The 21,922-nt window shown below is 38.3% G+C and overlaps 1 protein-coding gene across 1 annotated transcript in view; it reads right to left on the bottom strand.

Annotated features, from left to right (window-relative positions):
* The window catches only part of DNAH7 (dynein axonemal heavy chain 7), a 263,405-nt gene that overhangs the window by 147,049 nt on the left and 94,434 nt on the right, over nt 1-21,922 (bottom strand). The window contains exons 22-27 of the mRNA XM_065927706.1: nt 21,709-21,849; nt 17,610-17,822; nt 14,979-15,088; nt 9,651-9,819; nt 6,715-6,817; nt 6,467-6,594 (exon numbers count right to left, since the gene is read on the bottom strand). Coding sequence (XP_065783778.1) covers nt 6,467-6,594; nt 6,715-6,817; nt 9,651-9,819; nt 14,979-15,088; nt 17,610-17,822; nt 21,709-21,849 — 864 coding nt within the window. The remainder of the gene's footprint in view (nt 1-6,466; nt 6,595-6,714; nt 6,818-9,650; nt 9,820-14,978; nt 15,089-17,609; nt 17,823-21,708; nt 21,850-21,922) is intronic.

Below are 21,922 nucleotides of genomic sequence, written 5' to 3'. Positions count from 1 at the left end.
TAACTTGAAGGATTTGGAGCATTATCTTGCTAGCATGTGAAATGAACACAATTGTATGGTAGTTTGAACATTCTTTCGCATTGTCCTTCTTTGGTCCCGGAATGATAACTCACCTTCCCTAGTCCTGTGGCCAGTAGTGAGTTTTCCAAAGTTGCTGCCAAACTGAGGGCAACATTTTAACAGTATCACCTTTTAGGATTTGAAATAGCTCAGCTGGAATTCCATCACCTCCACTAGCTTTGTTCATAATGCTTCCTAAAGTCCACTTGACCTCACACTCCAGGATGTGCGGCTCTAAGTAAATGACCAAACCATAGTGGTTATCTGGGTCATTAAGATATTTTTTGTACAGTTCTTCTGTGCATTCTTGCCACCTCGTCTTAATCTCATCAGCTTCTGTTGGGTCCTTGCCATTTCTGTCCTTTATCATGAGCATCCTTGCATGAAATGAAAGGGTAATGTAGTGCTTTAAAAATTAATTTGGATTCTGGCTTACCCAATACTATACTTTCTTGAGTGTTTAAAAAAAAAAAAAAAGAATAGGAAAGTATAGATCCAGGTAAACTGCCAGAGCTTGAATAAATTCCAGTACATGTAATCAGTGTTGACATTACCCGCCATGTTTACCTCAGCAGAAATAAATGATTGGGGATAATTATTCTACTGCCTCTGCCCTACAGGGTGGAAGAAAAAAGGCAATACATAAGGAATTATAAATACTTCCTAGAGGAGGCTTTCAAAGAACTACATTTTTGGAAGAAGAACAACAACAAAATCTCAAGCAGTAACTTGTTACCATTTCTTCCTTTAGAGATTAGAAATAGATTTCATAATGTTGTGACCTGTTCAGAAATGAGCTAGGTTTTACTTAAGTCAAATGGAGGATTCAGGATCTATTTCACTTTTTTTCCTCTGTACTAATGGAGTGTTTCACACTACTTACTCTGAGGAAAGTTATGTATCAGAATGTGTTAGCATTTGCAAATCCTCCTGAATGGAGGTCCAAGCCCTCAGTGAACCCCTGACTTCTTGTTCACCTGGAACACCAGACTCCCTCAAATCTCCCCAGACGCTCCCATGTCCTTCAGCTCCGACTTCTGTCTTCGGTCAGGCAGAGCAGCCTTGTGTCACAGAGGCCAGGCTCTGTCACTGGAACTGAGCCCAGGTCCACTTGCATTTTCTTCTTCTTGTGCCTTTAGAGTTGGATGCCACAATGTATCACGTTATTGACTTTGTGGCATCAGAAGATATAGAATATGCCTATTTTCCATACTACCCAAAGCAATCTATGAATTTAATGCGATCCCCATCACATTACTCATAACATTTTCCACAGAACTAAATCCTAAAATTTATATCACAAAGAGTGTGACATGACTTAGTGACTGAACACAGGAGACTCAGAATTGCCAAAGCAATCCTGAGGAAAAAGAACAAAGCTGGAGGCATACCCACCCAGATTTCAGACAATACTACGAGGCTCCATTAATCAAAATAGCAGGGTACTGGCACAAAAACAGACATATCAATGGAACAGAATAGAGAGCCCAGAAGTAAACCCACACACCTACAGTCAATCTTTGACAGAGAAGGCAAGAATGTACAATGGAGAAAAGAGTCTCTTTAGCAAGTAGTATTGGAAATGTTAGATAGCCACTTGTAAATCAAAGAAGTCATAATATTCCCTCCCATTTTACACACACCAAAAGAAAAAAAAAATGTCAAAATGGATTAGAGGCTTAAACATAAGACAGGATACCATAGAACTCCTAGAAGAAAACACAAGCAAAACATTCTCTGACATAAATTGTACGAGTATTTTCTTAAGTCAGTCTCCCAAGGCAGTGGAAATAAAGGCAAAATGAACAAATGGGAATAATCAAACTTAAAAACTTCTGCACAGCAAAGGAAATCATAAACAAAATGAAAAGACAACCAACAGACTAGGAGAAAATATTTGCAAACAATGCAACCAAAGGGGGCTTCATTTCCAAAATATACAAACATTTCATATAACTCAACAGCAAAAAAGCAAACAACCCAATCAAAAAATGAGCAGAAGACCTAAATAAATATTTCTCCAAAGAAGAATACATATGGCCAACAGGCACCTGAAGAGACGCTCAACTTCTCTAATCAGCAGAGAAATACAAATCAAAACTACAGTGAGGCATCCCCTTGCACTGGTCAGAGTGATCATCATACAAAGGTCTACAAATAATAAAAGCTGCAGAGGGTGTGGAGAAAAGGGAACCCTCCTTCATGGTTGGTGGGAATGTAAACTTGTGCAGCCACCACGGAAGACTGTATAGAGGTACTCCATAAACTATGGAGTTGCCATATGCTCCAGGAATCCAACTCCTGGGCATACAGCTGGGGGAAAAAATGAAAATTCTAATTTGAGAAGATAAATGCATCCCAATGGTCACAGCAGCACTGTTTACATCAGCCAAGACGAGGAAACAAGCCAAGTGCCCATAAGCTGATGACAAGTAGAAGAGTATGCTTTATATATGTATATATGTTTAGGAATATGTGAGACATACATACGTCATATATATATAGAGAAAGAGCTATCCCAACGGTGAGAGGTGAACCACTGCAGTAAGAATGCAAGACGATACTGAAGAGGGGTGGGAGCAAGGCATGGCCATAGCACTGGCCAGGAACAGCAGGAGTTACAAGACTGGTTTTGGTAACTGGCTGAAATCGCTGGGGGAAGAAGAGGGAAGCTTCAGGGATGATCCTGAAGACATGAAAACACTTTCTGGGTCTCAGCAGGCTTTAAATAGATCTTTTTCAGGCATTCAATCATGTCTGACTCTCTGCAGCCCCATGGACTGCAGCCTGCCAGGCTCCTCAATCCATGGAATTTTCCAGGCAAGAATACTGGATGGGGTGCCACAACCTACTCCAGTAGATCTTCCCAACTCAGGGATTGAACCTGTGTCTCTTGCTTCTTCTGCATTGGCAGATGAATTCTTTATCACTAGTGCCATCTGGAAAGCCCATATATTTATATCTAAATATCTTTCATTTCAGGCTAAGACATTTTTCCAAATTGTTAGGCACTTCCATATGTACTTGAGAATAGATGTTTTACAGCAGCTCTAATCAAGAAGACTGCACAAAGGAAAATGAAAACAACAAAAAGCTATTAGAATTTGAGAACAGTTTTTGACCTAAAATAGAAAGAAAATACTCCAAGCACCATTGTTTCAACATGCTCAATACATAAAACATGGATGAGCCCACACAGGGCATTAACAGACTCAGTCCATAATGGGTCCCATTTTTTATGATTAGTTGCTCACAGGTATTTTGCCTTTACAAATACTTATGTATTCAGATCAATCCTACCAAATAAAAGAAAAACATGAGTGAATAAAAATATTAGACCAAAAGAGCTTTCCAAATCTATCAGTTCAGTTCAGTTGCTTAGTTGTGTCCGACTCTCTGCGACCCCATGAATCGCAGCATGCCAGGCCTCCCTGTCCATCAACAACTCTGGGAGTTTACTCAAACATGTCCATAGAGTCAGTCATGCCATCCAGCCATCTCATCCACTGTTGTCCACTTCTCCTCGTGCCCTCAATCTTTCCCAGCATCAGGGTCTTTGCAAATGAGTCAGTTCTTCACATCAGGTGGCCAAAGTATTGGAGTTTGAGCTTCAGCATCAGTCCTTTCAGTGAACACTCAGGACTGATCTCCTTTAGGATGGACTGATTGGATCTCCTTGCAGTCCAAGGGACTCTCAAGAGTCTTCTCCAACACCACAGTTCAAAAGCATCGATTCTTCTGTGCTCAGCTTTATTTATAGTTCAACTCTCACAACCATACATGAATACTGGTAAAACCATAGCCTTGACTAGATGGACCTTTGTTGACAAAGTGATGTCTCTGCTTTTTAATGTGTTGTCTAAGTTGGTCATAACTTTCCTTCCAAGGAGTAAGCGTCTTTTAATTTCATGGAGGCAATAGCCGTCTGCAGTGATTTTGGAGCGCAGAAAAATGAAGTCAGCCAAGGTTTCCACTGTTTCCCCATCTATTTGCCATGAAGTGATGGGACTGGATGCCATGATCTTTGTTTTCTGAATGTTGAGCTTTCAGCCAACTTTTTCACTCTCCTTTTACACTTTCATCAGCAGGCTCTTTAGTTCCTCTTCATTTTCTGCCATAAGGGTGGTGTCATCTGCATATCTGAGGTTATTGATGTTTCTCCCGGCAATCTTGATTCCAGCTTGTGCTTCCTCCAGCCCAGAGTTTCTCATGATGTACTCTGCATTAAGTTAAATAAGTAGGGTGACAGTATACAGCCTTGACGTACTCCTTTTCCTATTTGGAACCAGTCTGTTGTTCCATGTCCAGTTCTAACTGGTGCTTCCTGACCTGCATATAGGTTTCTCAAAAGGCAGGTCAGGTGATCTGGTATTCCCATCTCTTTCAGAATTTTCCACAGTTTTTTGTGATCCACACAGTCAAAGGCTTTGGCATAGTCAATAAAGCAGAAATAGATGTTTTTCTGGACTCTCTTGCTTTTTTGATGATCCAGCGAATGTTGGCAATTTTATCTCTGGTTCCTCTGCCTTTTCTAAAACCAGCTTGAACATCTGGAAGTTCACGGTTCACGTATTGCTGAAGCCTGGCTTGGGGAATTTTGAGCATTACTTTACTAGCGTGTGAGATGAGTGCAATTGTGCGGTAGTTTGAGCATTCTTTGGCATTGCCTTTCTTTGGGATTGAAATGAAAACTGACCTTTTCCAGTCCTGTGGCCACTGCTGAGGTTTCCAAATTTGCTGACATATTGAGTGCAACATTTTCACAGCATCATCTTTCAGGATTTGAAATAGCTCAACTGGAATTCCATCACCTCCACTAGCTTTGTTCGTAGTGATGCTTTCTAAGGCCCACTTGACTTCACATCCCAGGATGTCTGGCTCTAGGTGAGTAATCACACCATCGTGAATATCTGGGTCATGAAGATCTTTTTTGTACAGTTCTTCTGTGTATTCTTGCCACCTCTTCTTAATATCTTCTGCTTCTGTTAGGTCTATACCATTTCTGTCCTTTATTGAGCCCACCTTTGCATGAAATGTTCCCTTGGTAGCTCTGATTTTCTTGAAGAGATCTAATCTTTCCCATTCTATTGTTTTCCTCTATTTCTTTGCATTGATTGCTGAGGAAGCCTTTCTTATCTCTCCTTGCTATTCTTTGGAATGCTGCATCAAATGGGAATATCTTTCCTTTTCTCCTTTGCTTTTTGCTTCCCTTCTTTTCACAGCTATTTGTAAGGCCTCCTCAGACAGCCATTTTGCTTTTTTCCAATGTATATTGGAAGGTATATTTTTTCCAAATGCATATTGGAATAAAAAGTTGCAAAATGCTTCTTAGATGAAGGAGGATTTACTAATTTCCATTTTTAAATCATACCTTCCTTCACAAAGGCAAAGTACTAAAACATCACATCAAGCAAAGAAAAGTGCAAGGAATAGAAATACCACAAAAATACTTGGCAGCAGTTGGTCCAATCAAAAGTGTTTTTTGGTGGAAAAGAAAAATACCTCACCTAATCTAAGAAGCTGCAATTCTAAAAATGTGAATAATGGAAGGAATGTAGGATTTAGAGTCAGAAAACTTGGTTTTGGATCTGCAATTACCACTGTATATTTATTCAACATTTTTCTCCATGCACTAGCCATAAACTTGCAGTTCACCAGAAAAGCATATAAAAGGTCTAAAAAAGATAGGGAGGAAAGGTCATGTTTCACTAATAATCAAAGTTTTTTTTTTTTTTAATAAAGATTCTAGTCTATCCAATTAGCTATTTTGTTCTTACAAGAAAACAAACAGTGCTAGGTATCAAGGAGAACTGAGAATTGATATGGGATGTAAATTGTTTCGACCTCTGTTAGAAGGCAATTCAGCAACACAGCTCTTGGTCCTATGAATCTCCCAACAAAATAATTTAAAATAGAGAAAAGCCTTAAGTAAAAATTTCCCATTGCAGTATTATCTTTAATGAAGGAAAACTAAATGCAATCTAAATGTCAAACTGTAAACACAGTTCAATAAACTTATTTACAGTTTGAATCATGTTAATAAAGACAGAAAAATGCCCATATTATAATATTAACATGAACAGACCTTCCCCCAGTATTCACACTTGTCTGATTTCAACATTTAATATTGAGGAATACCATATAGTAAACAGTAGAATGGGTACCTTTTCCAATATTTCCTATGTTTTCTAATTTTTATACTTATGATCAGTTTTAAAATAGAAGTTCTGGAAATTGCATATTTTTAAAGGTAACCAAAGCTTTAAAATTTTTTTAAAACAGTTGTCTAAAATATAACATCTAAAATGAAATGTTTTATGTAAAATTCAAGAGAGCATGTTCTTTTTATATATTAACTTTGTAAATCACAGAAAAGAAACAGATTATATAATGGCCTTTTCTGTACCTTTAGATTATCAGGCAGCTCTGATCGTCCAGCATATCCAGGGTTCATCGTTATAAAGACAGCACACGTGGGGTCAAGTTTTAATTCAGTTCCTTCAAACACCAGTAAATCAGCCCCTGCATTAATACCTGTGGGTAATCAAGAACAAAATGACTTAGCAATTCCACATGTAAATGTGACTCGTGTCATTCACCATGTCCTGTGTTTCTACTGTTTTCACACAATGCAGAGACAAACTAGCCCATTACCTCTTTGGATAGTAAGAATTTGTTGAGCCACCACAGACAGCACTTCCAAATCAATTCTGTTAAACTCATCAAAGCAAGCCCAGGCTCCACAAGATAACAGTCCCTGGGAGAAAAGAGTAATGAGAATTTTCAATTTTATCTGATTGAATATTACAGTGAAATGTTGTATTTTCACCTCATCTTTTCACGGATTTAATATCCTATCAAGGAAATTGCTTATTCACCTTTATCTTTAAAGACAGCTTACTCTTTTATTACCAATTCATTATTCTGCATGAATAAAGAGTTTGATCAACTGAAAAATTTTCCAATTGATTTTTTTTTTTACTTTCTCTGTGTATTTTTCGGCATTTAGATGTATATCTATAATTTCAAAGCCTTTCTTATTTTTTAGTTACAAGTTGATTTTATTCGCTTTTCCTTACAGACTCCATAGAATGGATTGTAATAATCCTTTAAATAAGGTGACTCCTGTTGTCAATGAGACTACCCTGTAACCTGAGTACCTTAATGACCAATTAACACCGTTTGAGGCTCCAGCTTGCAATTCTAACTTACATCCACCCCAAAAGTAACTATGTGCCATTTGGTCAAAGAAAAACTGGAAAGTCAAACTTGAGTAGCTGAGTCCAAATTCAGATTAAATTTAAAAAATGCAAAAATGATTATTGAGTGTGCATCCTCTAGATCGTATATGTATGTATGTGTATTTCACTGAGTACCTAGTATATGCAAGACATGATGCATGGCACTTTGTATATATCTTTTATACAAGGAAACTAAGGCTATGCCACATAAGATGTTAAGTATTTAGTACAATGCCACATATCTAATAGTGGCTAACCTTGGATCTGTATATTAAGCCATCTATTCAAACACACTGGATTAAACATGAACATCATGCATGTCAAAGAATAGTACATTTTCATTATTTAGTGAAGACTCTAAGACTTAGAAATCTAACTCGCGATATAATAAAAGGATTAGAAATCACAGAGAACAAAATACTTATGAATTCACATGTTCAAAGAGTTATACAGATTGTGAGGTTCTAGTAAGATCTCTGTCTTTTTAATTTTGTACCCCCATTATTCAGCATGATCCTAATACAAATTGTCCATATAATCAATACTTATCAATAACAAAACAATATTTTAATATATTAATCTATATCAAAGAATTAAGAATATTATTATTTGGATTTGAAAACAGTGCCTACCAGAATTTTCTTGAAACGTTTAGGAATATAATGGCTATTTAAACTACACAGAGAACCTTTTAGATTTGCTATTTATTTTTTTAATAATCATTACAGTGAGGTTGTGTATCATTATAGAAGATGATTGAAATAGCTACTGATCATTCAAATGTTTTATTCATATTTTACTTATTGTAATATTTTCCTTTCTTTTACTATTATTCTAATTGTTTCAGTGTCACAAATATAGAAATTTCTTATGATCCAAATCTTTTATAAAACGACTAGGCCATATTTCAGCCAGGAATAGTTTACTGTATAAGGTAGGGTTGTTATACTATGTTTTGTTAGTGTGAGTATTTTTTTTTTAATCCTAAAACACATTTATTTGTTCTTTATTTATAATGCTTTTATACTGTGGGATAGCCTAGTAATTTTTTAAAAATTTGTTTATTTTTAATTGAAGGATAATTGCTTTACAATATTGGATTGGTTTCTGCCAGACATCAACACGAATCAATCATAGGTACACAAATGATTTGAGTATTCTTTTAACGTTAACTTTTTCTGGAGATATCTGAAAGTTAAGGATTAAAGAATCATTAAATTGCAATTTGCAAAGTATACAAAAATAGAAATTAAAAAACAAGTAAGTGGAACTCATAATCCCACATGGATAATTTTGTGTTCAACTGTGCCACCTAATATTTTAAGGAACAACAAACTATAGCAACAAAGCATCAAATTGACCAGATGATCAAAGGTTACACCAATGAATTTAGCCAGGGACTTTATATCTTTCACTCCCCCTTTTGCAATCTTACCAACTTGTAAGCGTGGGAGTCTGACTCAGAATAAGAAAAAAAAAAAGAAAAAACAAAAGGATTTCAAGTTCACCAAAAAGATTAAATAGAATGTGTCTATAAAAGTAAATTATTGAATTGTAACTCATTAATAATGAAGTCTTTAGAGAACTCATTATTTACATGATGCAATATACCTCAGTTGGTAAAGAATCCACCTGAAATGCAGGAGACCCAGGTTCAATTCCTGTGTCAGGAAGATCCACTGGAGAAGGGATAGGCTACCCGCTCCAGTATTCTTGGGCCTGTCTTGTGGCTCAGCTGGTAAAGAATCTGCCTGCAGTGCGGGATACCTGGGTTCAATTGCTGGGTTGGGAAGATCCCCAGAGAGGGGAAAGGCTACCCACTCCAGTATTCTGGCCTGGAGAATTCCATGGACTAATGGGGTCACAAAGACTCGGACACAACTAAGCGACTTTCACTCAAATTAATGGTTCTCAAACTTCTAGCTGTCCAGTGCATTGAAGGGACACCATTCATTCATTACTATCAGGAATACTGACCCTTTATAAAGCAAGGACTGAAGAGGGAGGTAGAAAGTGTGAAAATGTTAGTCAGTTCAGTCTTGTCCCACTCTGCAACCCAAAGGACTGCAGCCCACCAGGCTCCCCTGTCCATGTAAATCTATGGCAAGGATACTGGAGTGAGCTGCCATCTCCTTCTCCAGGGGATCTTCCTGACCTAGGGATTGAACCTGGGTCTCCTACGTTGCAGGCGGATTCTTTACTATCTGAGAGGGAGGTAGAACCCCTTCTCAAATAAGCTTTTAATATAACTCTACTTACAGCAAGTCTTTTATTTGCATCAAATTATGTTTCATTATAAAAAGTCTTTCTGAGAAGTTATCATATCATAAATGAGGAGTTAACTCAAACCTTAAAGAATTTTCCTAGAGCCAGATAGTCCAACCCATCAGAGCAGTTGAAAACGACACATTGCTTGGCTACAGCTTTGGCTAAATCTTTAGTAGTTTCGGTCTTTCCTGTGCCAGCTGGCCCCTCAGGTGCTCCTCCAAGGTGCAGATGAAGGGCTCCAAACAAGGTTCTGAAATATAAGAAATAAACAATCTCTGTGTGATAATGTGATTTTTATACACATTCAGAAAAAAAGTTAAATCAAGAGCCAAATTTTCTATTTCCTCAGCAAAAATTCCTTCCTTCCTACTAACCTATGAAAATCTTTGTCTGTTTTATATTTTACTTCTGAATAGCTGTATATGTGACAAAATCAGAACAAGCTCACCTTTGAAATTCAATGCTGACTTCTGGAGAATTCAGTTGATCCTGAACCATCCAATTACCCTACTGCAAGCATATGGAAATGCTACATAAAAAATGATAACTTTTGAAATACAGAACCATTTTTGAGAGAATGAAAAGCAAATTATCAAAGAAGAGGCAATGCATAGCTGGAAAAGTAATTAGGTGTGAAGGCTGTAGAGGTGCACATTGGTTTAGAATTTGTAAATAAACACAAGTGCATTTATACCCACACAGAAACAAAAGTTCTTAGGACTGAGCAAGCTGAGGAGCCGGAATGGATTCACTATTTAAACCCAGAAGGTTTGAAAGGTTGCCTTGGGCGCAAATGGGAACTAAAATTACTTCAGCAGCCTACTCAGGAGACAAAGAAGAGTCAATGAAGGCACAGGAAGCTTATACTTCATGCAGTGCCCAGTGAGAAATCAACATCATTCATAGAGGGTGGCATCAAATTTCCATTCCCTGGTAGCTCAGCTGGTAAAGAATCCACTTGCAATGCAGAAGACTCCAGTTTGATCCCTGGATTGGAAAGATCTGCTGGAGAAGGGAACAGCTACTGATGGGCTGCTGCAGCTACTGCTAAGTCACTTCAGTCGTGTCCGACTCTGTGCGACCCCATAGATGTCAGCCCACCAGGCTCCCCCGTCTCTGGGATTCTCCAGCAAGAACACTGGAGTGGGTTGCCATTTCCTTCTCCAATGAGTGAAAGTGAAAAGTGACAGTGAAGTCGCTTAATCGTGTCCGACTCTTAGCGACCCCATGGACTGCAGCCCACCAGGCTCCTCCATCCACGGGATTTTCCAGGCAAGTGTACTGGAGTGGGGTGCCATCGCCTTCTCCGCTACTGATGGGCATATGAACCCAAACTGAGAAATTAACATTAAAATTTTTTTCTGGACCAGAGAAAACCCTAGAGCCCTCCACAGAGATAAATGTAAAACTGTTCCAGATGGACACCTCCACATTTGAGAAATGGGAGACCACCTGGGGAAACAATCCTATTAAAATGAGCTCACAGTTATAACCAGAAAGAGAGATCAAAATTAAGAATCAGACTTGCAGTGACAAAGGCAGTTAGGCAGTTGGACAATGGTCTGAGAGGGCTACTGTATATATGGCACTCTGCCTTCTTTGGTATCCTGGTGGTTTAGGAAGATTTTAAATAAAAAGCAATAGACATCAGACAATTGTGAGGGGAAAAGGAAGTCAATCTCATAAAAGGGGAAACTTGAAATCTAGCAATAAAAATATAATCTCTTAACTTTTGAAAATTCAATGAACAGAATAAATAGCAGGGAAAACATACAGAAACAGAATTATGCACTAGAAGATAAGTAGGAGGAAATCGCCCAGGGAGAGAGGCCAATAGTAAGAAAAGTTAAAGACATAGAAGAAAGAAGGAAGAGAATGGGGAGAAGGCAAAACTCTAAAAACAATGGCTGAAAATTTGCTAAAATTGAAGAAAGATATTAACTGGAAAAAGTTCCAAGGAGGATAAATAAAAACCCTTTCACATCTAATAACATCCAGTGAACATCAACAATAAAGAGAACACTTTAAAAACTACAATGGAGAAAGTTACTTATAAAGGAATAACACTAATAATTAGAATAATAGGCTAGTCAGCAGTAGCAATAAAATGCCAGTAGAATCACATCTTTGGAGAGCTGAGGGGAAATTACCATTCATCTGCAGTTGACTGAGTGACTTCACTCACTCACTCACAATCTATTGCAGAAGGAAATGGCAACCCACTCCAGTACACTTGCCTGGAAAATCCCATGGACGGAGAAGCCTAGTAGGCTACAGTCCATGGGGCCACAAAGAATCGGACACGACTGAGCAACTTCACTTTTCAATCTATTGGAAAGGACCCTGATGCTGAGGAAAATTTAGGGCAGGAGGAAAAGAGGGTGACAGAAGATGAGATGGTTGGATAGCATCATCGACTAAATGGGTATGAGTCTGAACAAACTCTGGGAGACAGTGAAGGACAGGGAAGTCTGGTGTGCTGCAGTCCATGGGGTCTCAAAGAGTTGGACACAACTGAGAGACTGAACAACAACAATCTAATGAAGACCAAGAAAAAAAGAAGAAGAAGAGGCATTTTAAACTTATATGCAGAGTACACCATGCAAAATGCAGGGCTGGATGAAGCTGGAATCAAGACTGCCAGGAGAAACATCAATCACCTCAGATATGCAGATGACACCATCCTTATGGCAGAAAGCAAAGAGGAACTAAAGAGCCTCTTGATGAAGGTGAAAGAGGAGAGTGAAAAAACTGGCTTAAAACTCAACATTAAAAAAATGAAGACTGTGGCACCCAGTCCCATCACCTCATGGCAAAGAGATGGGGAAACAATAGAAACAGTGACAGACTATTTTCTTGGGCTCCAAAATCACTGCAGATGGTGACTGCAGCCATGAAATTAAAAGATGCTTACTCCTCAGAAGAAAATCTATGACAAACCTAGACAGTGTATTAAAAGCTACAAGGAATCTATTAAAAAGCAGAGACATTACTTTACCAACAAAGGCCCATATAGTCAAAGCTATGGTGTTTCCAGTAGTCATGTATTTATGTGAGAGTTGGACCATAAAGAAGGCTGAGTGCCAAAGAATTGATGCTTTTGAACTGTGGTGTTGAGAAGACTCTTGAGATCCTCTTGGACTGCAAGGAGATCCAACCAGTCCATCCTAAAGGAAATCAGTCCTGAATATTCAATGGAAGAACTGATGCTGAAGTTGAAGCTCCAATATTAAGAGTTGACTCATTGGAAAAGAACCTGATGCTGGGAAAGATTGAAGACCGGGGGAGAAGGGGACAACAGAGGATGAGATGGTTGGATGGCATTACCAACTCAATGGGCATGAGTTTGAGCAAGCTCTGTGAGATGGTGAAGGACAGGGAGGCCTGGAGTGCTGTAGTCCATGGGGTCACAAAGAGTTGGAAACAACTGAGCTACTAAACAACAACAAAGAGGCATTTTTAGATAAATACTGGTATAGCTCACTACTTGTAGAGCCTCACTTGAAAAATGACTAAAAGTTATTGCTTCAGAAGGAGAAAAATTAAAGCAAAAATTAGACAAAGGAAAAAGCCATGGTGAGTAAAGACAATGATAAAATTTTTGGCAAACCTACCTATATATTAGTTGTAAAAATGTGTAATAAATAGAGATCAGCTTGTATTAGAATTTTGACTAAACCCCTAGGCGGAGAGCTTTAAAATATTTAGTCAAGAGGATGCCTGTAGTTTCTCCTGATGACAGAGTAGGAGAAAACGGGGACAGTAAGAAAGATGCACTCTTACTGATGGCAAAACACGAGTGTATCACCTGACAAGACCTAGATCCTACTGGTAGGGAGCCAGGCTTGAGTTAAGCCGAATGGGCCCAGGTGCAGTAGACCCACGTAGAATCAGAGAAGACCCCAGGAGGAGGGTCTGTGTGTGGGGACCTCAGTAGAGGCTAAAGCAAAAGTTACCAGAAGCCAGCCAGAGAAGGCATTTTCTACAGGTGGGAGGATCAGGTGATCGGGGGCTTCCCAAAACCCACATGAACATCCCTTGGGGCATCTGGTACGTCTGAACTTGTGCCACCATGGAAGGCACTAGAGAGCAAAAGATAGTTGATACCCAAGACACCTGTCACCTGTAAACCTACCTCTCCCTTTCCTTCACCTCTCCTCTATCAACTCCCAACACTGGAGAAGCCAAAAGGAAGGGCTATTGAGGGGAGGGTGCAATGGATAGGGATAATAATGACAAAAAGATTGACCACGTTTATCAATACATTCCCAAATGCAGGCCACAAGCTTGAGTCAAGCTTGAACTGGGAGGAAGGGACATTTTAAACTGCATGAAAAATAGTAACTCATTTTATACCTGAATGGACTTTTAACATCTGAAAAGAATAACTATTTATTAATATATTAGAGTCACCAGAAAAAGTGGGGAATATCCGAGAAAGAGTAGAGTGATCCTAGATTTTATCCATAAATGGGGATAATATTTGATAGAGCAAGTTTAAAAGAATAATGATAAAAAAGGATAAAACTGCTTTCTGCTTGCATCCTGAAACTAGTTTAGTCAATAAACTACTTAGAGTTGGAAGAAAATGAAAAAATGAACTTTAATTTAGTATTTAAAAAATCTGGAATATGGTGAATGGAAACTGGAAGTTAAAAATACATGTCTTCTATTATTCAGAAGGACAACAGAAAATAATGTACACATAAATACCTCTGGGATATACAATGGAGCTATCCACCAGTATGTGTGTGGTGAAGCCTCATAGGAGAGAGGCCTTGGCTGGAGGCGCTGGTTTGGGGATCTTCAGGATGTGGGTTGTTAAAGTCTGAGAATAGAGATTTCCCCGGTGGTCCAGTGGCTACGACTCCGAGCTCTCAATGCAGATAGCTCCGAGCTCTCAATGCAGATATCCCCGCGCTCAATTCCTGGTCAGGGAGCTAGATCCCGCATGCCACAGCTAAGAGTTCTCATACCACAACAAAGATCAAACCTCCCACATGCCATAGCTAAGACCACGTGCAGCCAAACACATACATAAAGGCATTTTTTAAAAAGCCTAAGAGCAGACGAGAACATCAGGAAGCTGTGAAGCAGGACACAAAGCGCTACATGAAAACACAGTCCAAGGGGTGAAGCAGGAGCCTCCAATCATCCAAGGGAGCGGTCAGGACGGCTCAGGAAGGAGGAGAAACCAACAATGCAGAGTGACAGCGCTGCCCAGCAGCATTCAGGGCTGAGAGGTCTAGAGAGGACAAAGTCAGCAGAGAAAGAAATGAAGGTCGAGTTGCGAAAAGAATAGTCCAGGAAATATAACAGAGGATATATTTTGGTACTTAAAAAAATTAAGTGATCTAGAGATGAGTGAAAGTTTTTTTTCCAATTAGATCTTTAAATAAATGAGTTTACCTGTAACATCTGTCAGTGAGTGGAGTAATAACCAGCCTAGGGGAATTGCCCAGATATTCATATCCATATCGTAAACCAGCATTGATCATCTTTGTTTCTAAATTATTTTCCTAATATAAATCAGACAAAATGAAGTTAGCTTAAACTATAAAATTTAAATAATATGAAATCTCTAGCTCTTTAATAAATAATAGCCATGCTATAAACAATATCTTTAAAATTCGCTTTTCAGACATCATTTAATTCAGTAGAAGAATTCAATATCTAATTTCCTTGGATGAGACTGGAAGTCACTGGCTTCAATTTTTCCCATAGAACTTTGTAAAATATATTTGTTTTTCTCATATTTTCTTTACGTTTGCTAACACTATTTTATTAAGGTATAACTGACATACAATATTATATTAGTTTCAGGTACATAACATTATTCCATTCTTACATTTATTACAGAATGATCATCATAATAAATCAACATTCATCATCATACATAGTAACAGAAATTTTTTCCTGTGAGAACTTTGAAGATCTACTCTTAGCAACTTTCAAGCATGCAAAACAGTATTATTAACTACTGTTGTCATGCTGTATACTACATCCCCATGAATTACTTGTTTTGTACTCGGAAGTTTGAACCTTTTGACTCCCTTTACCCACTTCTCTCACCTCTCAACCCAAACCCCCAGCCTTTGGGAACCCCCAGTCTGTTTTCTTTATCTATCAGCTTGTTTCATGTTGTTCTTTGTTTCATTTTCTTTTGTTTTTTAGATTCGACATATAATGAGATCCCATGGTATGTGTTTTTTATTTCGGATTTAACCTCTCATCAGATACATAATTTGCAAATATTTTCTCCTATTCAGTAGGTTGCCTTCTCATTCTGATGGTCTCCCTTGATGTACAAAAGGCCTTTAATTTGATGTAGTCCCACTTGTTTTTGTTTTTGTTTTTTTGCTTTTGTTGCCTTTGATTTGGGTGTCAAATTAAAAAAAAAATCCCTATTACCAAAGTCAAGGAGCTTACCATCAAGGTTTTCCTCTAAGAGTTTTATGGTTTCAGGTCTTACAATCAATTCTTTAATCGATTTTGAGTTAATTTTCAGGTATGATGTAAGTCCTATTTCATACTTTTGCATGTGGTATTCCAGTTTTCCCAACACTATTTATTAAAGAGATTGTCCTTCCCACATTTTATATTCTTGGTTTCTTTGTCATAAATTACCAAACATATGTAGATTTATTTCTGGACTCTGTTTTGTTCCAGTGATCTATGTGTCTGTTTTTATGGCAATACCATACTGGTTTTATTACTTAAGCTTTAGCTTCATTTATTACTTTAGCTTTGTAATATAACTTGAAATCAGGAAGTGTGATGCTTCCAGCTTTGTTCTTTCTCAAGATTGCTTTTCTATTTGGGGTTTTTTCTGTTTCCATAAAAAATATTAGGATTGTTTGTTCTGTTTTTTGTTAAATATGCCATTGGAATTTTGATAGAAATTTGATAGCAATCTGTAGATTGCTTTGGGAAGTATGGACATTTTAACTATGTTAATCCTGCCAATCCATGAACACAGATCTTTCCCTTTATTCGTGTCTTAAATTTCTTTCATTAACATCTTATATTGTTCAGTTTATAGGGCCTTCACCTTTTTGGTTAAATTTATTCCTAGGTATTTTATTTTTTTGAGCAATTATAAATGGGATTGCTTTCTTAATTATTCTTTTAGATAGTTCTTTATTCTTCTATATTTTCAATCATTTGTTCCATGAGTTTTCACTATAGAGTATTATCATCATCACCATTTTATATGTAAGGAAGCTGGTGCCTGAAGAGAGCAACTTAACTTGCCAATGCCACACAACTGGTAAGGGGAAGATACAGCATTAGAAGCTATGATTCCACAGTCTGAGCTCCTAACCACTATGCACACAGCCTCATATAGTGTTCCAGGGTTCTGGTTCTTTTATCTCTTCTCCTTCCACACCATACACCCCCAAAACCTTTCACAAAAGTGACTATGATGAGAATTTTCGAGTCTGTATCTCCAATAATCAGCGCTCTCTTCCCACCCTCAACAGGCCCAACCTTGCTCACTGTACTGTTTCTGCTCCTCCTGCTCCCCTGACGGTGACTGCCCTCACCAGCCACCCAGATCCGCTGATAAAAGCCTTCCTCCAGATCATATTTTAGGTTCCTTCAACTGATCAATAAGAGAAAAGTTTAATGACTAAGTCAGACTAAAACATTCTGATTTGTACATTCTTTAGATGTATCAGGAATAAAAAAAAAATTTAAACTGATTAGTTTCAACATTTTGCAGATTCAGCAAGCATGACTAATTTCAACTGAGTAAGTTCTTATAATTCCTCATAGTTTTTGTGTGTCTATATGTGAATGTGTATTTCTATGTAACTATGTATTTGGATATAGATATACACATAGTTTTCATACACATGACATACAGTTTTTGGCTGCCTCAATCTTCACTGTGGTGAAGGCTTGTTTGGGTATAGTTAGCCATCAGCAAGAAAAATTCTGTATTACCAATACTATCACCTATGTGAGCTAGAAAGAACAAATTAAACAGTTGTGATCTGAAATTGCTGTGTAATAACATTCAGTGATATTACTTACTTGCCAATAGTACCTAAGCTGACTTAACCATTCAAAGTCTGAGTCATCACTAACTTTCTTTTTAACAAGTGTTGTGAGAACATCTCTAGCATGGACATCCAGCACCACAAGGGCTCCCAGAGTAACACGATTTTGCTTGGACAATTTGCCACGAACCAAGGTGACAATATCGTCAATTTGCTTGTTACATTTTCCCAAATATTCCTCAAGGGCCTGAAAGAAAATACGATATAATTACTCAATGTAGTCAGAATCCCTTTGAACAAAAATTTTTTGACCTGGCACATATACAGAGTAGAGCATTATCTACATTTTTATCATAACTTGCCATACTGCACAACTTAAAAATAATCAATTTCTTTTTACTACAAAGGTATTAGGTTTTCAACTGCAATGATCTTTCAATTGAAAAATCTTTCAGTGGGAAAGATTGAAGGCAAAAGGAGAAAGAGGCAGCAGAGGATAAGATGGTTAGATAACATCACTGACTCAACATGAATCTGAGCAAACTCCAGGAGATAGTGGAGGATAGAGGAGCCTGGAATGCTACAGTCTATGAGGTTGCAGAGTCGAAGATGACGTAGCAACTGAACAAAAAAAACAAATGAGGTGAACAATCTCAATCAGGCCAGGCAAAGTAAACATACATGGTCTGTGGCTATCCAACACGCTTCCCTTTCCGCTTTTCACGCCTGTATGTTCTGTGGTTGTGGTGAGCTGTCAATCATGTTGTCCCATCTCCAAAGCAACATGAAGGAGGGTGTGTGTGACTAACTAGAGAAAATCCCAATTCTTTCCAAGGACTACTATACTGATAGGAAGAAAGGTGTTTTTCACAAGACTTGGAAGACTCTGAGTATACTAATCTGAAGTTACTGAAAGCCTTCGCCCTCACTGCAGAATAAAGCCCACAGAGACCAGCAGAGATGAAAAACAGATGACAAAAGAGAAACTGCAACAACAGAGATCCTAACTCCAAACGCTCTGTCTTAGATCCCATGAGTCCTTCTAGTACTCACAGGGAGCTGTGAGTACCAAAAGCTTCTGAGTAGGATTTGATGCTGGGAAAGACTGAGGGCAGGAGGAGAAGGCGGCGGCAGAGGATGAGATGGCTGGATGGCATCACTGACTCAATGGATATGAGTTTGAGCAAACTCCAGGAGATAGTGAAGGACAGGGAAGACTGGTGTGTTGCACTCCATTACATCACAGACAAGACTTAGCGACTGAACAGCAATAACAAGAATTTACTATTTATATTAGCAGGATATATTTTTATTGTATTAGAAAAGCCACACTTAAAACTAAAATTTAGCTTCGAACTGTGATAAATTAAGTTCTTTAGGAACTACATCTTATGAATCAATGAGAATTCATATCAGCTAAATTGAAAATCATGATACTAAATTGTTTTTCTTATATTTTCTTCATTGTAAACTGTTCTGTACAGTAAACTAATGAATCTAAAGATAACTATTATTATATAATCTGCCAAATCTGGTCTGGAATAAAATTTATTTATCATACCTCAGTTCAGTTCAGTTACTTAGTCATGTCCGACTCTTTCCGATCCCATGGACTGCAGCACATCAGGCTTCCCTGACTACCACCAACTCCCGGAGCTTGTTCAAACTCATGTCCATTGAATTGATGATATGCACAATGATACATTTACTCAAAATCATATAAATATTTTCAATAACCCAAGTGTTGGTTACTTCATTCATTTTTAGCCCCTCTAATGCCTCATACTGACTAGTTCCACAGTCAATATTCTCTGAATAAATAAACGGAAATGGATCCTGAGGGGAACATCCTCTGGGAGCAGGACGTACAACAAGTGCCATTATAGCATTAGGCTCTAGACAACCTGGGGTGTCTGCAGCGAGTGGAAATGCCTAGTCTTCTCTGAGGCTGCCAAGAAGTCTCCAGCTACTCAAGTAAAGTCATCAGTCTCAGATGTGAACCACACATTAATTAAAGAAAAAGTTATCAACACATAAAATACTAAAACATATGCTATCCTCCCAAAATAGAACTACATATTAAATTTTCTTAAATCATCAATGCTTTAGAATACTAAAGCATGTGCTCTCCTGATGCTGCTTCAGAACTTAAATAAACCAAACATGCATGAGATGTGGGCAGGGACAAGGTACATGGGCAGCAGATGAATGGCATACTGATGCAGAGGACTCACAAGCAGAGGAAAGAGAAAAGAATTTCTAAGGGCACATACTGTGCAAAACACCACAAAATACAACAGAGGAGGACAGTCTAGCAAGGAACAGCAAAGACTTTCTAAATCCCACTAATTACAGCTTTAGAGGGCCTATACCTATGAAGCTGGGTTCCCCTGGAATAACAGTCACCCAAGGCACGGATTCTCCATTTGTCTTTCTCCGTGAATGTGTACCACATTAAGTGACAGAAAAAATGGAGCAAACTAATACATGAGTGAATAAATAACCTCATCTCAGTATCAGTATACCGGTGTAAACCAAGGGGAAAAACCCTATTTGTATCTTTACACAATATGGTAAGAATTGTAGGCAGACAGCTTTGAGCAGAGGACACACCGAGATGGAATGACCTGAGCTGTGTGTCTCTTGAGATTCAGATGATGCTTGGGAGGTGAGCAGAAACAAGAAAGGCTTACACGTAAATCCTCTACCTCAACTCCTACCAATCCTACCAGAGAAAAATATGGTTTTGGCAGACAGGTGGAGTTTAATTGACACCACATTTAAACCTTAAACTGAAGAAACATGGAAGACGCCTGTGAACTTGCCCAGTTTGCTCACACGTGTTTCTTTGTCCCCTCTGTTTCCCACAACAATGAATGAGAAAGCTGTCCTGGTGGTTGGGGGCCAGCGAGGAGTAAGATCCAAGGCTACACGCATCCCCAGTAACCCACACGGGCAATGGAGGAATCCCTCTGTTGGGGAGGTGGCTGAATGGTAGCTTCACAGTGAAAAGACAAAATGCAGATTCTGGACCCAGTGGGGAAAAAAGAGAAATGCACATGGAGACAGAGAGCCAAGAGTCCAGGAGTATCCCAGGGCTTACTGCACTAGGAGAAACCCTCACTCCCGAGCTTCAATTTCTGTGAAGGAAGACCTATTTCCCTACAATCCCTGACTTCCTGCCCCACATCTTTATTCTTCCCCAGAGGAGAAATCAGTGACTTGTTGGTAAGTTGGAATCAACTAAGCATGTGTTACTCAGCTCCTTCCTCTATGACATCTGCTTGCTTACAAGGAATACAAGACTCTCAAACCCAACACTCAGTGTTCACCAATACCTTACAGACTATAATGCCAAAGTGCATGTAAAAAATGTTTAAAACTCATGGTTTTAAACAACATCTGCAATTGCTGGATTCTGATTGGTCCATCAGTCAAGTGAAAGTTGATGTGCTTGAAATCCTACTTTAAGGATAAGAATGTTGCACTAAATGCAGTTTCTGTTTTTAATTAATAATAGCAATTCAGTTAATAATAGCAAATTCATATATCTTCTAGAATAATTAAAATAAAGCTTTACTCAAAATATTACCTAAAAATTAATACAAAAAAAACAAAAATAGTCAAAACAAGTCAATTAATATCTTGTCTTCACAGAGCTTCGTAGGTGGCACTAGAGGTAAAGAACCCTCCTGCCAATGCAGGAGATGAAAGTGACACAGGTTCAATCCCTGGGTCTGGAAGATCCCCTGGAGTAGGAAATGGCAACTCACTCCAGTATTCTTGCCTGGAGAATCCCATGGACAAAGGAGCCTGGCGGGCTACTGTCCATAGGGTCGCAAAGAGTCAGACATGACTAAGCAACTCAGCACAGCATACCTCATAGTGTACTTTTATTGAGGGCATAAAAGAGAATTATATTATGTAATTCCTCCTAATCCTTCTAAGTTTAGGAAGTTTCTTTGTCCTACTATCACTATTTCTGAAAGCATAAAAATGTATATAATAACAAGATTGAGGCTCCAGTATCCTTGGCTTTTGGGTGAATGGTCTTAATTTTTTAGAATAATTGTATTTTGGCAATAATCACTATTAAAGAAATGTGGAAAAACCTTGGGGTAATAAAAACTTACCTCTTGTCCTTTTGCAATAGATGTTTGTACTTCTAATGTCCAATAGGTCTGAGATACACAGAGAACTGTTTGTCCAGGCCACTCTCTTACCCAGTTAATTCGTTCATTTTGTGTATAGGCAAGAATCGCTTCTTTAATTACCTAATTGAAAAAGAAAATGCTTAAAGGTAAACAGTTTCACACTTTACTTGAACAAGCTAAACAATGAAGAGCT

This window comes from Muntiacus reevesi, chromosome 3 (genome assembly GCF_963930625.1).
Source record: "Muntiacus reevesi chromosome 3, mMunRee1.1, whole genome shotgun sequence".
NCBI classification, from domain to species: domain Eukaryota; kingdom Metazoa; phylum Chordata; class Mammalia; order Artiodactyla; family Cervidae; genus Muntiacus; species Muntiacus reevesi.
The sequence above is the reverse complement of the archived record's forward strand: the minus strand, read 5'-3'. Positions and strand labels throughout refer to the sequence as shown.